The sequence below is a fragment of the Pleurodeles waltl genome, chromosome 6 (assembly GCF_031143425.1).
Source record: "Pleurodeles waltl isolate 20211129_DDA chromosome 6, aPleWal1.hap1.20221129, whole genome shotgun sequence".
Taxonomy (NCBI): Eukaryota; Metazoa; Chordata; class Amphibia; order Caudata; family Salamandridae; genus Pleurodeles; species Pleurodeles waltl.
The window spans coordinates 819,988,817-820,002,388 of NC_090445.1; the positions used below are offsets into that span (position 1 = coordinate 819,988,817).

Genomic DNA, 13,572 nt, shown 5'->3' on the forward strand with positions numbered 1-13,572 from the left:
CCAACTGCTTTGGCCCCAGACTTACCGGCCTGTCTCCTGCCTTCCAAAGAAACCTGCTCCAGCGACGCTTTCCAAGGGACCAGCGACCTCTGAAGACTGCCCTGCTTCAAGAAAGACAAGAAACTCCTGAGGACAGCGGCACTGCTCCAAAAGAACTGCAACTTTGTTACAGAGGAGCAGATTTAAAGACCCCTGCAAATCCCCGCAAGAAGCGTGAGACTTGCAACACTGCACCCGGCGACCCAGACTCGACTGGTGGAGAACCAACACCTCAGGGAGGACCCTCCGGCGACTCCGAGACCGTGAGTAACCAAAGTTGTCCCCCCTGAGCCTCCACAGCGACGCCTGCAGAGGGAATCCCGAGGCTCTCCCTGACCGCGACTGCCTGAACCTAAAGTTCCGACGGCTGGAAAAGACCCTGCACCCGCAGCCCCCAGCACCTGAAGGAACGGAACTTCTGTGCAGGAGTGACCCCCAGGAGGCCCTCTCCCTTGCCCAGGTGGTGGCTACCCCGAGGAGCCCCCCCTTGCCTGCCTGCACCGCTGAAGAGACCCCTTGGTCTCTCATAGAAAACCATTGGAAACCCGACGCGTGTTTACACACTGCACCCGGCCGCCCCCGCGCTGCTGAGGGTGTACTTTTTGTGCTGACTCGTGTGTCCCCCGGTGCCCTACAAAACCCCCCTGGTCTGCCCTCCGAAGACGCGGGTACTTACCTGCTGGCAGACTGGAACCGGGGCACCCCCTTCTCTCCATTGAAGCCTATGTGTTTTGGGCACCTCTTTGACCTCTGCACCTGACCGGCCCTGAGCTGCTAGTGTGATAACTTTGGGGTTGCTCTGAACCCCCAACGGTGGGCTACCTTGGACCAAAAACTGAAACCTGTAAGTGACTTACTTACCTGTGAAAATTAACAATAACTTACCTCCCCCAGGAACTGTGAAAATTGCACTGTGTCCACTTTTGAAACAGCTTATTGTGTTTTATGTAAAAAGTATACATGCTAAAGTAATGATTCAAAGTTCCTAGAGTACTTACCTGCAATACCTTTCAAAGGAGCTATTACATGTAAAATTTGAACCTATGGTTCTTAAAATAAACTAAGAAAAGATATTTTTCTATAACAAAACCTATTGGCTGTATTTGTCTCTGAGTGTGTGTACCTCATTTATTGTCTATGTGTATGTCAACAAATGCTTAACACTACTCCTTGGATAAGCCTACTGCTCGACCACACTACCACAAAATAGAGCATTAGTATTATCTCTTTGTACCACTATTTTACCTCTAAGGGGAACCCTTGGACTCTGTGCATGCTATTCCTTACTTTGAAATAGCACATACAGAGCCAACTTCCTACATTGACCCTGTGCCTGTGACCATTGTGATGCTAGGCACTGTTGTAAGGGCCGCATGTGCAACCTTGCGTTTGGGACAATGGCTATGCATGAGGACATCATGCCTAGGAGTTTCATCACCATTTTGACTTGTATCTTTTGTTTTGGATACATGGCCTGTATTACATTGTGAAATGCCTGTACCCTTTGTGGACTTGGAGTGGCAATCCCTTTTGCTGTGTTGATTGTCGCCCCTAAGTATTGCTGTGTTTGACACGGCAGAAGGTGTGACTTTGTGTAGTTGATTGAGAAACCTAGTTTGTGGAGGGTTTCTATGACTTACTTTGTGTGTTGTGAACACCGTTGTAGCGTGTTGGTTTTGATTAACCAATCGTCTAGGTACGGGAACACATGTATTTGTTGCCTTCTGATATGTGCGGCCACTACTGCCAGGCATTTTGTAAAAACTCTTGGCGCAGTTGTTATTCCGAATGGCAACACCTTGAATCGGTAATGTATTCCTTGGAATACAAACCTTAAGTATTTTCTGTGTGAAGGATGTATCGGTATATGGAAATATGCATCCTTTAGGTCTAGTGTTGTCATGTAGTCTTGTTGTTTGAGCAGTGGGATTACGTCCTGTAATGTCACCATGTGAAAGTGATCTGATTTGATGTAGGTATTTAACATTCTGACATCTAATATAGGTCTTAGAGTCTTGTCCTTTTGGGTATGAGAAAGTACAGAGAGTAAACTCCTGTTCCTTTCTGATGAATTGGTACTAATTCTATTGCTTCTTTTTGTAGCAGCGCTTGGACCTCTAGTCCTAGAAGGTCCATGTGTTTTGACATATTGTGTGTTTTCGGTGGGACGTTTGGAGGGAATTTGAGAAATTCTATACAATAACCATGCTGGATAATTGCTAGGACCCAAGTGTCTGTTGTTATTTCCTCCCAATGTTTGTAAAACTTAGTTAGTTTCCCCCCCACAGGTGTTGTGTGTTGGGGATTTGTGACGTGGAAGTCACTACTTGTTTTGAGGAGTTTTGGGACTTTGGAACTTCCCTCTACTCTTTTGGAATTGTCCCCCTCTATATTGCCCCCGAAAACCTCCCCGCTGATATTGGCTCTGATAAGTGGGCCTTGTTTGTGAGGTTGTGGGTTCTGTAGCTTGTCCTCGAAACACCCCTCTAAACTGCGTTTTGCGACATGTGCCTCTGCTCTGCGGGGAGTAGAGTGCGCCCATGGTTTTGGCTGTATCAGTGTCTTTTTTAAGTTTTTCGATAGCAGTGTCCACCTCCGGCCCAAACAACTGCTGTCCGTTAAAAGGCATATTCAGCACGGCTTGTTGTATTTCCGGCTTGAATCCTGACGTCCGCAACCATGCGTGTCTCCTGATGGTTACTGCAGTATTTACTGCATCCATTGCTGACCGTATCTGATTATTTGAGATACTTTGTCCTTCCTCCACCACTTGTTGTGCCCTTTTGTGGAACTCTTTGGGTAAGTGTTCAATGAAATGCTGCATTTCGTCCCAATGAGCCCGATCATATCTTGCCAGCAGTGCTTGTGAGTTGGCAATGCGCCATTGGTTTGCTGCTTGTGCCGCAACCCTTTTCCCCGCGGCGTCGAATTTGCGACTCTCCTTGTCTAGAGGTGTTGCGTCTCCCGAGGTGTGAGAGTTTGCTCTCTTGCGAGCTGCCCCTACTTCCACAGAGTCTGGTGTTAATTGCTGCGTGATATACACAGGGTCTGTTGGCGGTGGCTCGTACTTTTTCTCCACCCTTGGAGTTATGGCCCTGCCCTTTACTGGCTCCTGAAACACCTATTTGGAGTGTTTTAGCATTCCGGGTAGCATAGGTAAGCTCTGGTATTGGCTATGAGTGGAGGATAGTGTATTAAACAAAAAGTCATCCTCAATCGGTTCTGCATGCAAGGTGACATTATGAAATGCTGCTGCTCTGGACACCACCTGTGTAGGCTGCACTGTCCTCAGGTGGCGACGGCCTCGCAGGGTAACAGTCTGGGCTGTTATCCGACAGTGGCGCATCATAAAGATCCCATGCGTCGGGATCATCCTGACTCATTCCTGCATGAGTTGGGGATTGCATCAGTGGTGGATTGGCTATGTGTGCGTTGATGCTGGTGGAGATGGTGGCAGTGTTGTTTGTCTTGCCACCTTTGCCAGTGGCTGCTTGTCCTTTTCTTGAAAGGCAAGTCTTCTTTTCATTTTAATTGGGGGAAGAGTACTTATTTTCCCTGTGTCCTTTTGGATGTGGAGCCTTCTTTGAGTGTAGTCTGGCTCCATTGATTCTAGTTCTTGTCCGAACTTATGTCCTTGCATTTGGGAGGACAGTTCCTGTTGCTCTGTGTAGGAACTTGATTTCGGTTCCAAGGCTGGATGTTTCTGAATGGAAACCTTTTCTGGAGCCTTTTTTAAGGCTCCGACGACACTTTCTTTATTTTTGGCGTCCCGGTCTCTCGGTGCCGACTCGTTTCGGTGCCGAACTTGCTAGGACCCGCTGTCTCGGGCTCAAGTTTGCTGTGTGCCGGTATCTCGACCGGAGTCGGATGACTTCGACACAAGCGTGCCCTTTTTCGGTGCCGATGATCGGTCACCTATTTTTCGGGTTAAGCCATGGCCTGCTGGCGGTGGCGTCCCCTGGGCTTTTGTGGTCTTCTCGTGAGTTTTATGTTTCGCCGTCTTACTCACGGTTTTAGGCGTTTCTTCGGGATCGAGCTCGTCCGAGTCCAACTCCTGTATGGAGAAGGTATCTTCTTCCTCTTCCAAGTGCCTTTGTCCTGTCGGTGCCGACGCCATTTGCAGTCTTCTTGGCTCTTCGATCTCTTAATGTCTTCCTCGACCAAAACGCTCGACAGGCTTCACAAGTATCTTCTCTGTGTTCTGGAGACAAACACAAGTTACAGACCAGGTGCTGATCTGTATACGGATACTTGTTGTGACATTTGGGGCAGAAGCGGAATGGGGTCCGTTCCATCAGCCTTGAAGAGACACGTGGCCGGGCCGACCAGGCCCCGATGGGGGATCGAAGAAAAAACCCCAAAGGGCCACCGGAGCTCTTCAAAAGTCAGTGTCGATCTGTTGTAACTAACCCGATACAGAACGCAAACAATACCGTTGAATTTTCCGAGATTCTAACTATCTTTCCGAACCAAAACACGGAGCGAAAAGGAACACATCCGAACCGGATGGCGGAAAAAAAACAATCTAAGATGGAGTCGACGCCCATGCGCAATGGAGCCGAAAGGGGAGGAGTCCCTCGACTTGTGACTCGAAAAGACTTCTTCGAAGAAAAACAACTTGTAACACTCCGAGCCCAACACTAGATGGCGGGATGTGCAAAGCATGTGTATCTGCAGCTACACATGCCATCAAACATAAACATATATATATATATATATATATATATATATATTTTTTTTTTTTAAGCTATTGTAAGGGTACCCACTTCTCTGTTTACATGAAGGCCACTTTTAAGGTATAGTTTTCGTTTGGGGCCAGGCCCCCCAAAACTATTACTTCTGGCTATGGGCCTGTCAGTATCCCGTCTTTGTGCTGCATACTTTATTTTATGCTGTTCGAGTTTCTTCTCTGGGATCCCATGCCATGCCTTATCCCAGTTTTTTTTTTTAGGGAAGATTTGGAGGGGTGGAGGGAGAGCTTTTGGAAGTTTTCTTGCATGCCCTTGCTTTTTTCTTAGACTATTTAATTTTCTCACACGAGAGGACTTCTTTTCTGCCTCACCAAGCTGCTTTATTTGTTTTACTTAGGTGGATGCATCTCATTTGCACTCGGTTTCTGGATAGAATGAGGAGCAGCTTTTCTTCACAATGATGAGACTGCAGCACCATATTTCCCCTTTATTGACTCGAATACTTAATTGTTTACTTAATTGTGCCAATACGTCCTCGTGGGTCGGAGTAGTGCATTAATACCAATACAGAACTATCGTTTCAGAAACCCTTTTTCGTATGCAGCCATAGAATAGATGGAATCTACACATTAGTGTTTCAAAAAGAAACCTCATAATTCAAAAGATACCCAAAATGCCCTTTGTACTCCAAAAGGGACAGGTGACAGTTTTGGAGTACATTTTGCCTATCTGGAACATCAACGTAATATGCCAATTCCTATTGTATCGGTTTCTCAGCCAGGGTGCCAGGAGCAGCAAACCTGTCTTTCTCAACCAACAACTGGAAATCAGAAGTGAGGGAATCTTATCTCAAAGGGAAACCCAGGATTTCTCCACAAGGGTAAGATCTGCATTATGAGGCCGTATGATTTACGCGGAAGCATTATTTCTCTACGCTCGGTGGAACAATGAATGTTGCTCTATCTTGATATAGCGCAAGGCTAAAGAGGTAAAAGCCAGGGTCGTAGTGAGGTAAAGAAAACAGATTCAAGCAAGGAATGCACTGAAGGAAATGTGTGCAGAAGGAGAAAGGATGCAAAAGAAGGCCCCAGCAGGGAAAACATTGGAAGGGGTGTGACCATTGTTCTGGGTCTCTTTTTCCGTTTATACTTCATGAGGCACTTTTTATAGCGTTTAAATGATTGTGACTCACCAAAAGGAAAGAAATGGGGTGCAAACTTTTTACACATGTGTGTGATAAAAGTATGCTCAGTGTTTTCCAACTGTATTGACGGGTGGTAACTTTGTTACTGTTCAGCTATGTCCTGGTGGATGTACCTCTGAGCGTTCCCTTTGATTACTCATGGTATTCCTTAGTTGGGTGAAAATGTGCATACCCCTTATTAATATAAAATATTCCAACATGTTTTGTTTTCTTGCTATTCGTGGCACATAGCAAACCCTGCCCCAAACAATCTGATGAAGTCATGTAATAATGAGGGCTATCTATCTACATCCGCCAATAACAATAACTGAAGGTGTTTGGTGTTTAAAATATTTTCTGGGAAATCAGTAACATACATTGTTATGAAGGAAGACATAACAACACAATTTGTCTGAAAGAATGAGAGCCTGGAAAGCTGAAGCAGAGTGATTTCAACTGTCATCAAGTTCACCATTCTCCGATGATGAAAATTAATCAGTAGTTAATAACTGAGCTTTTCACCTACAAAATTAAGTGTCAAACTTACCCACTCAAAATAAGTAAATGTAACAAGAAAATAACAGCCATTCTCTTCAACAGGAGTTAACTGCAAGATGAAAATTGAGGGGGGATTTTCTAAGGATAGACAGAGTTGCCTCAAGTCAGGTCAGCAGCACAGTTAAAGGCAAAGTACATAGGGCAGGTTTTTTCAAAAATACATAGCAAGTTGTTTAGGCGACAAAAAAAGCAGACAAAATAGTTCAACCTGCAGAATCGGGTGGCTAGCCAAAGGGGCCTGTCGTCGTGCAACTGGGACTCAGTTTGACTGAGGGCAAAGAGAGGGGCTAAGTCTAGAAGAAGGGGAAATTTAGAAGGTGGCATATGTATTGGAGAAAATTGACATGCATATCATTTTTCTAATGCTGCATTGTCTTTGCGCCTCTCACTTACTTAAAAGTAAAATAGGCTTTCTTTTTATAGGTGTGGGAGTTAAATGGTGGCTATGTTTCGTCAAACAGAAATACAAATCTGGACTTTTATAAACCCACTCATATTCTGTCTAGCGGACAATCAGGCACAAGAGGCACGTTCCCACAAATATCCCTCGCTTTGGATGGCCAGCCACCAAATATTCTGTTTCTCACCGAAGAATTGCAACTCAGATTCAGATCTTATGAACAATAAAACACCAAGTATTTGGAGGTGAACATATCAATAAATTATAGCGCAACCCACAAGTTTTGAGGAGAGTCCCGCAGGACGCACACATCACAGAACATGCACATGATTTCCAGCCACATTTCCTCCACCTTCCTCACAATCATACAAAGCACACTGCTCACTCCTCTTTAAGTCCTCTTTTTACAGTAAAGCGTAGAGCATTTACCGCACTACAAAATGGCAGTGTGTGATGGAGGCGGGGCAGCAGCAAAGAATTTTGTAGGGGGTGCATAAAATGGTCTTTAAACAAAAGGAGGGATTAAGGAAAAGTCATGTACCATGCTGGGTCGTCATACAGTGGTATACCTGGATTGCACTGCTGTGAAATCACAGTGGTGTACAGTGCGCTTCCATTTTTTATGGTTGCCACCTGCTGATGATGTTCTCTGTCCAATCTTTCTTATTTTGTTGGTATAGTTGTGCTGTTGTCACAAATTCTATGAATGTATTTATGTGAGATATAGATTGTGCACATCTCTGGTTCCATTGGTTATGGGATCTTCGTTGTATCATTTCTGTATAACTATATCATCATGTGTTTCATTAGCTTACATCTGGAGTTTACCTCATTAAACTGGTGGCAAGGAGATCTTAGTGAGGGTCCCTGTTCGGTCATAGCATACCCCACAGTGGAATGCACATCAGCTGATTGTCTTCCAGGGGTCTAGGCTTATACTAATGTGTCACAAATGTTTCAAAAATCCTTGAAGGGGAAAATAATTCTGAAAAAGACTATAAAGGGGACCATAAGGAGGGCATAGGATTCAGAAAGAACAGTACATAATATAATTGTCATCACCAAGAAAGGGGATAGCTTTTTTGGAGGCCACATCAAGTAAAGAAGCAGATTGTGATGTAAAAGACGAAACAAACTGTCATCAAACAATGGCATTATATGCAGGGGGTGGGGACAGAGTGATCCTGTTGGATTTGCAGAGAACACTGCCAGAGAAGGCTGATTTGAGGACAAGGGTATTTATATAGTGAAAAAAAGAGAATCAGAGAAGAGTAGATGTGTGCAATTGTGAATTTAAAAGTTGAGCAGATGTAGGTAGAGAAAGTGTACACAGTGACAAGTGTGTGTGCAGCAGGATTGTACAGTATGACTCAACTTCATGGCAGCACCAGTCATCCTCAATTTGTCGTGGTCCTGAAAGATCATTTCTTTGAGTAGCCAGAATGCAAGATTGTCCAAGAAATATCAGTTGCTGCTGTGATGACATTTGTTACAAAGAAGTGCAGATGGACTCAAAGGAGACTAAAGAACATGTGGTGAGAAACGTATTGTACATGCATTTTCTCCGCTATCTCATCTTAAGGCAAGTGGAATATTGAAAACTTTGTCTAGAATGTTCAATGACTGCATTTGTATGGGAAATTAGAGAAGGAGGTAGCTGACAAAGATGTCTGAAAGAGCTTAGTGTTGTCCTATCAACCAATCATCACATGGAACCACAGAACCGACACCTAGTGAAGGCATTATGGGGAATGGTGTCTTAGGTGAATGTATAGGGCCTGGAAGATTGACTGGAATGAGTGTATGCTGAGGAGAAAAACAAAACAGTTATAAGACAAGAGTAAGAAAAGTGTGGGTGTCAGAAGATCTGTAAAGTATGTATAAGGTAGTGTAGGAGAGAGGGTTTACATATTAATTACAAAATCAGTAGCTAACTGGAACAGTACATTTATAGACCCAGTTCAAGTAAAGGGAGACCTTTGATGGTGTCAAGTTCGCAAAGGGGGGTATTGGCACACAAACAGAGAAGAGGAGAGACTGAGAATGACTGCAAATGAGAGAGAAAGGTAAAAGCAGTGTGGTAAGAAGAGGAAGGAGAGAAAATTGGATGAATATGGAAATACATGTAAGGGGTTGCACAGCTACGCAGAGACTGAAGATGTAAAATTATTATGGTTATCTTTAGATAGTCAGCTTTTCCTTGTGAGGGAGTTGCTTGGAATCTTCCCTATCTGCCCTTTCTTCTTATTTCAAACATTCCTATTAGAAATTCTATGGGCTATATTTATAAGAACTACCAAAGGTTATGTGAAAAGTGGAAGCCTATCTTTAGACCTTTGCTGCATGTTTTCTTATAAACACTCATCTTTCCAGGATATGGAATTTCCTTTATTAAGATAACTTCTGGTCTGAGTAGTAATGACATTTTAAACTCTCCCGTGATATACAAGACTGCTGAAACACTAAGTTAATTTAGAGTTTTTTTTCAATCATTATTTGATAAGACTATTAATTAAATGATCATTTAGCAAAAGCAACAACACATACATTTCAATTGCTCTAATCAAAGGTACTATCATAAGGATATGAATACAACCAAAACAATGTTTAGTGGAAGAATCCAACAGGTTTGATAGCAATAGGATTGCACTTTAATTCTTACAGAATGCAGCAGAAAAAGAGTCACCTAAACTGACAGTGAATGAGAGCCTTATAAATGTGCTTTGATTTATTTAAATACCTCTCATTAGTTGTTGTTTGTTATTTAAGCAGTCCCGCTCAATATTGGCCAACTCGTTCTTTTGCTGATAAATTATCTTCTTTAATGACCCATCCAACTCCTGCTGCTGCTTTTGACAGAATTCTTGCTCCTATTGGGAACACAAGTTTTAATTAGTGACACGCACAATGTTACATACTCCGTTTGAAAAATAACTAAATTCATCCCTTTCTAGAGAGCTGAGAATTTACAGTGTACGTGCTACCTATTGGAATACTCAAGAAAAAGACTTAATATATCATCTTAACAAATAAAGTTAAGAAAACAACATACCAGTTAAAGATTTTAAATCTAATTTGACCAAAAGCAAACTGCACTGCTCTAGTATACATACGTAAATTGGTTCAGGGCATTCCGATTTGTGTGAGCTTATCAGCAAAGCATACATAGTTATAAATCCAAAAATAAATGAATGTATATATTCACTACATAAGGAAACGATGTTCCAAATTAAACAACTCTGTTAGACCTGGCAGCTTTTGGTGTGTCTCCCCTGTCTTTTTGCCTTCTGACCTCCTGTTTTTATGGTATACTGGACTATGTTTTTGCTGGTTTATTGTCTCTGTGCACTTTACCACTGCTAGTCAGTGCTAAAGTGCAAGTGCTCCCTACGTAAATTGTACTGGTGATTGGTTTATCCATGATTGGTATATCTGGTTTACTGGTATGTCCCTAGTAAAGTGCACCATAGGTGCCCAGGGCCTGTAACTCAAATGCTACTAGTGGACCTGCAGCACTGTGTGCCACCCACATGTAGCCCTGTAAACATGGCTCAGACCCACCACTGCAGTGTCAGTGTGTACAGGTTAAAACTGCCAGCTCGACTAGGCAAGTGTACCTACTTGCCAAGCCTTAACCTTCTCTTTTCATACATGTAAGGCACCCTTAAGGTAGGCCTTAGGTAGCCCCTTGGGCAGGGTGCAGTGTATGTTAAAGTTGGTACATGTACTGATGGGTTTTACATATCCTAACAGTGAAATACTGCCAAATTTGGCTTTCACTGGTTAAATTGGGTGCTGCCTTTAAATATTCTTGAAGTGTAGTTTCCCTTTGAGAGCAGACAGAAATGAGGAGTTTGGGGTCTCTGGACTCACAATTTTAAAATATATCTGTTAGTGAAGTTGGTTTTTAGATTGTGTGTTTGAAAATGCCACTTTCAGAAAGTGGTCATTTTCTTGCTTAAACCATTCTGTGACTCTGCCCGTTTGTGGATTCCCGGTCTGGGTCAGTTTGACAGTTGGGCTGCTTGTGCATCTCCTCTAGACAGTGACACAAAGGGAGCTTATTATGATGGGCCATCTGGGCTAGAGTAGAGGGAGGAGTAGTCACTTACACCTGAAAGGGCTGTGCCTACCCTCATACACAATGCACTCTCCGACCCCCTAAAGTGTGTCTGGGGCCTGGCCTGGCCAAGACAGGATCCTGAAAACAAGAGAGACTTCTCTTTGAAGTTGGGCAACTTCAGAGGCAGAAAGGGGTAGAAGTACTGGACCAGAAACCCCAGACTTTTAGAAACTTTCTGTCAGGAATAAAGCTGTGCGCGGTCCAGGTCCCGCCCAAAACTCCACTGCGCGTATTTGCGGAGCTTCATGCACACCACTTGTCATCCCCTTGTGTTCTAAAAGTGGTCATCAGCGTCACCTGCCGTGTGCTAAAGCTCATGTGGCTGCAGGGTCAGGACAATGGTGGACAAGATGCACTTATCAGTGCTATTTTAGGAATGGACTACAATTCCCAGGTTTCTAGAGGCAGCGGCCATCTTGGGGTGTGGCAGGCCTATAAAGCCCAGCCACACCCAAGCACATTGCTCACTATTTTAAAGACTTCGATGCGGTCAGACCTCGTGGGGGATCCTCTGAAGAAGAGCAGATTTGCTGCATGGCAGGTTGACAGTAAATCGGAGTATCCTTGTTTCCATGGTGAATTCAGATACGAGTAGGTTATACTCGTAGCAGTAAGGTCTTGATGAGCCCAATCTTGAAGGGGGTTGTTACTTTCAAAGGTGAAGCGCCCCTTAGCACAACGAGCAAAGCGTTTGCAATTCAATGAGTAAAGTGGCCTTGGCGCGACAATCAAAGCGCTTCGGATCACAGGAGTAAAGCGCCCCTTAGCACAACGAGCAAAGCGCTTCAGGCCACACTGGTAAAGCGCCCTTGGCACGGCAATCAAAGCACTTCAGTCCACATGAGTAAAGCGTCCTTGGCACGGCAATCAAAGCGCTTCAGTCCACATGAGTAAAGCGCGTCAGGCCACATGAGTAAAGCGCCCTTGGGACGTCAATCAAAGAGCTTCAGTCCACATGAGTTAAGCGCCCTTGGCACAGCAATCAAAGTGCTTCAATCTACATGAGTAAAGCGCCCTTGACACGGTAATCAAAGCTCTTCAGGCCACATGAGTAAAGCGCCCCTTAGCATAATGAGCATATCGCTTCAGACAAAGCAAGTAAAGTCGCTCTCAGGTATATTGAAGAAAGCGCTTCATGTATTAACAAGCAAGGCGCTTCGGCCCAACGAACAAAGCGCTTCAAGTTCAATGAGTAAAACTTTCAGGCCTAGGTAGTCAATGTGAAAACATTTCGGAAATAAGAAAATTATAGTTTCATTGTTTTTTGGGAAGCATAATATGTGAGATACATATTTAAGTCTTTGAGAATATGTGCAATACATATTTAAGTCTTTGAGAATTTCTAGGCGGAGATCAAACGTTTATGTTTATGAATGTATAATTTGTTACATGATTGATATTCAGAGTATGTCCATAGTCCAAGGCTCTTGCCATCTCTAGGTTCAGAGGTTGAAGTTTGTTCTTGTTCCATGATTCAAAGAAGGGGCTACGCCCAATTCAGAAAGGGTCTCAATCTGATATCACGGAGGCGCCTTTATTCAAGAGTCTATAGGTGAGTTATACTGTTATGATTGAGTATATGCATATTTGTTCTAACCTTTTCTTTTTAGATCTCTTTCCCTGCAGTTCCCTACCCTAATTTCCCTTCCCCCTGCCTGGCTTCATCATAACTCTGTGCTATAATATCTTTCTGAGTTGGTGACGCCGGGAGGTGGGCCTTTTGTTCAGCAGCGTGCAGATCCCGAGGAAAGGGCACTGTGACACTTTCTGGATCAGGAGAAACCTCTGCCAAGGAGAAGAGCTGGAGGAGTACTGCACCTTTGCGGTGTTGCTTTGCTGGGTTGGCTTGCAGTTGCTGCTTATGCCTGAAAAGAGAGCAAAGGGTGAACTTTGCTGTGTATCCTGCTTTAGAAAGTTCTCCAGGGGCTTGGAGTAGTGCTTGCCTCCTGATAAAAGTCTCAGGGATACCAAAGACTTCAGTTTAATCTGCCTGTGGCACTGGGAACTGTGTGTTCTGTACTGTACAAGAAGAAAAACCACTGCAACGCCTCCAACGATACCGATGACCTGAACCGTGACCTGCTGACGATGCACGGTGCCGCGCCGTGCTGCCCTGCTTCACATTGCAACCCTGGTCTCAGCGACACCGCCATCTGATGCAGCCACCAAGCTGCTGCTTACACTGTGACCTGTGGTTCCGCCACTCTGGCATCGCCTCACACCGCAGCCTGGGCATCCCTGAAGATGACACTCCTGCTGACACCGGCGCCGCTGCCTGCACTGTGGCCATCGCTCTTGAGGTACACAAAGCACCTCCCCATCCTGCACCACAGCCCTGGTCCACCGACACCAGCACAATCGACTCCAGTGTTGTCATCAGGCATCCCTGTCTGCACTGTGACCCGTGGACGCCGCACAGAGCCCGTCCCGTGCCGCACCACTGACTTGAACGTACAACCAACAGCGCTTCAGCAACGACAATGACCCTGCCTGCACGTGACCAGGTGACACCGCACGTGGCACCGCCCTGCTTCACACTGCAGCCCTGGTCTCATTGATGCCGCTGGATGCCGTCACC

The 13,572-nt window shown here is 44.6% G+C and overlaps 1 protein-coding gene across 1 annotated transcript in view; it reads right to left on the reverse strand.

Annotated features, from left to right (window-relative positions):
* The window catches only part of LOC138301709 (STE20-like serine/threonine-protein kinase), a 221,009-nt gene that overhangs the window by 90,938 nt on the left and 116,499 nt on the right, over positions 1 to 13,572 (reverse strand). The window contains exon 12 of the mRNA XM_069242224.1: positions 9,612 to 9,741. Within this exon, the coding sequence (XP_069098325.1) occupies positions 9,612 to 9,741 (130 nt within the window). The remainder of the gene's footprint in view (positions 1 to 9,611; positions 9,742 to 13,572) is intronic.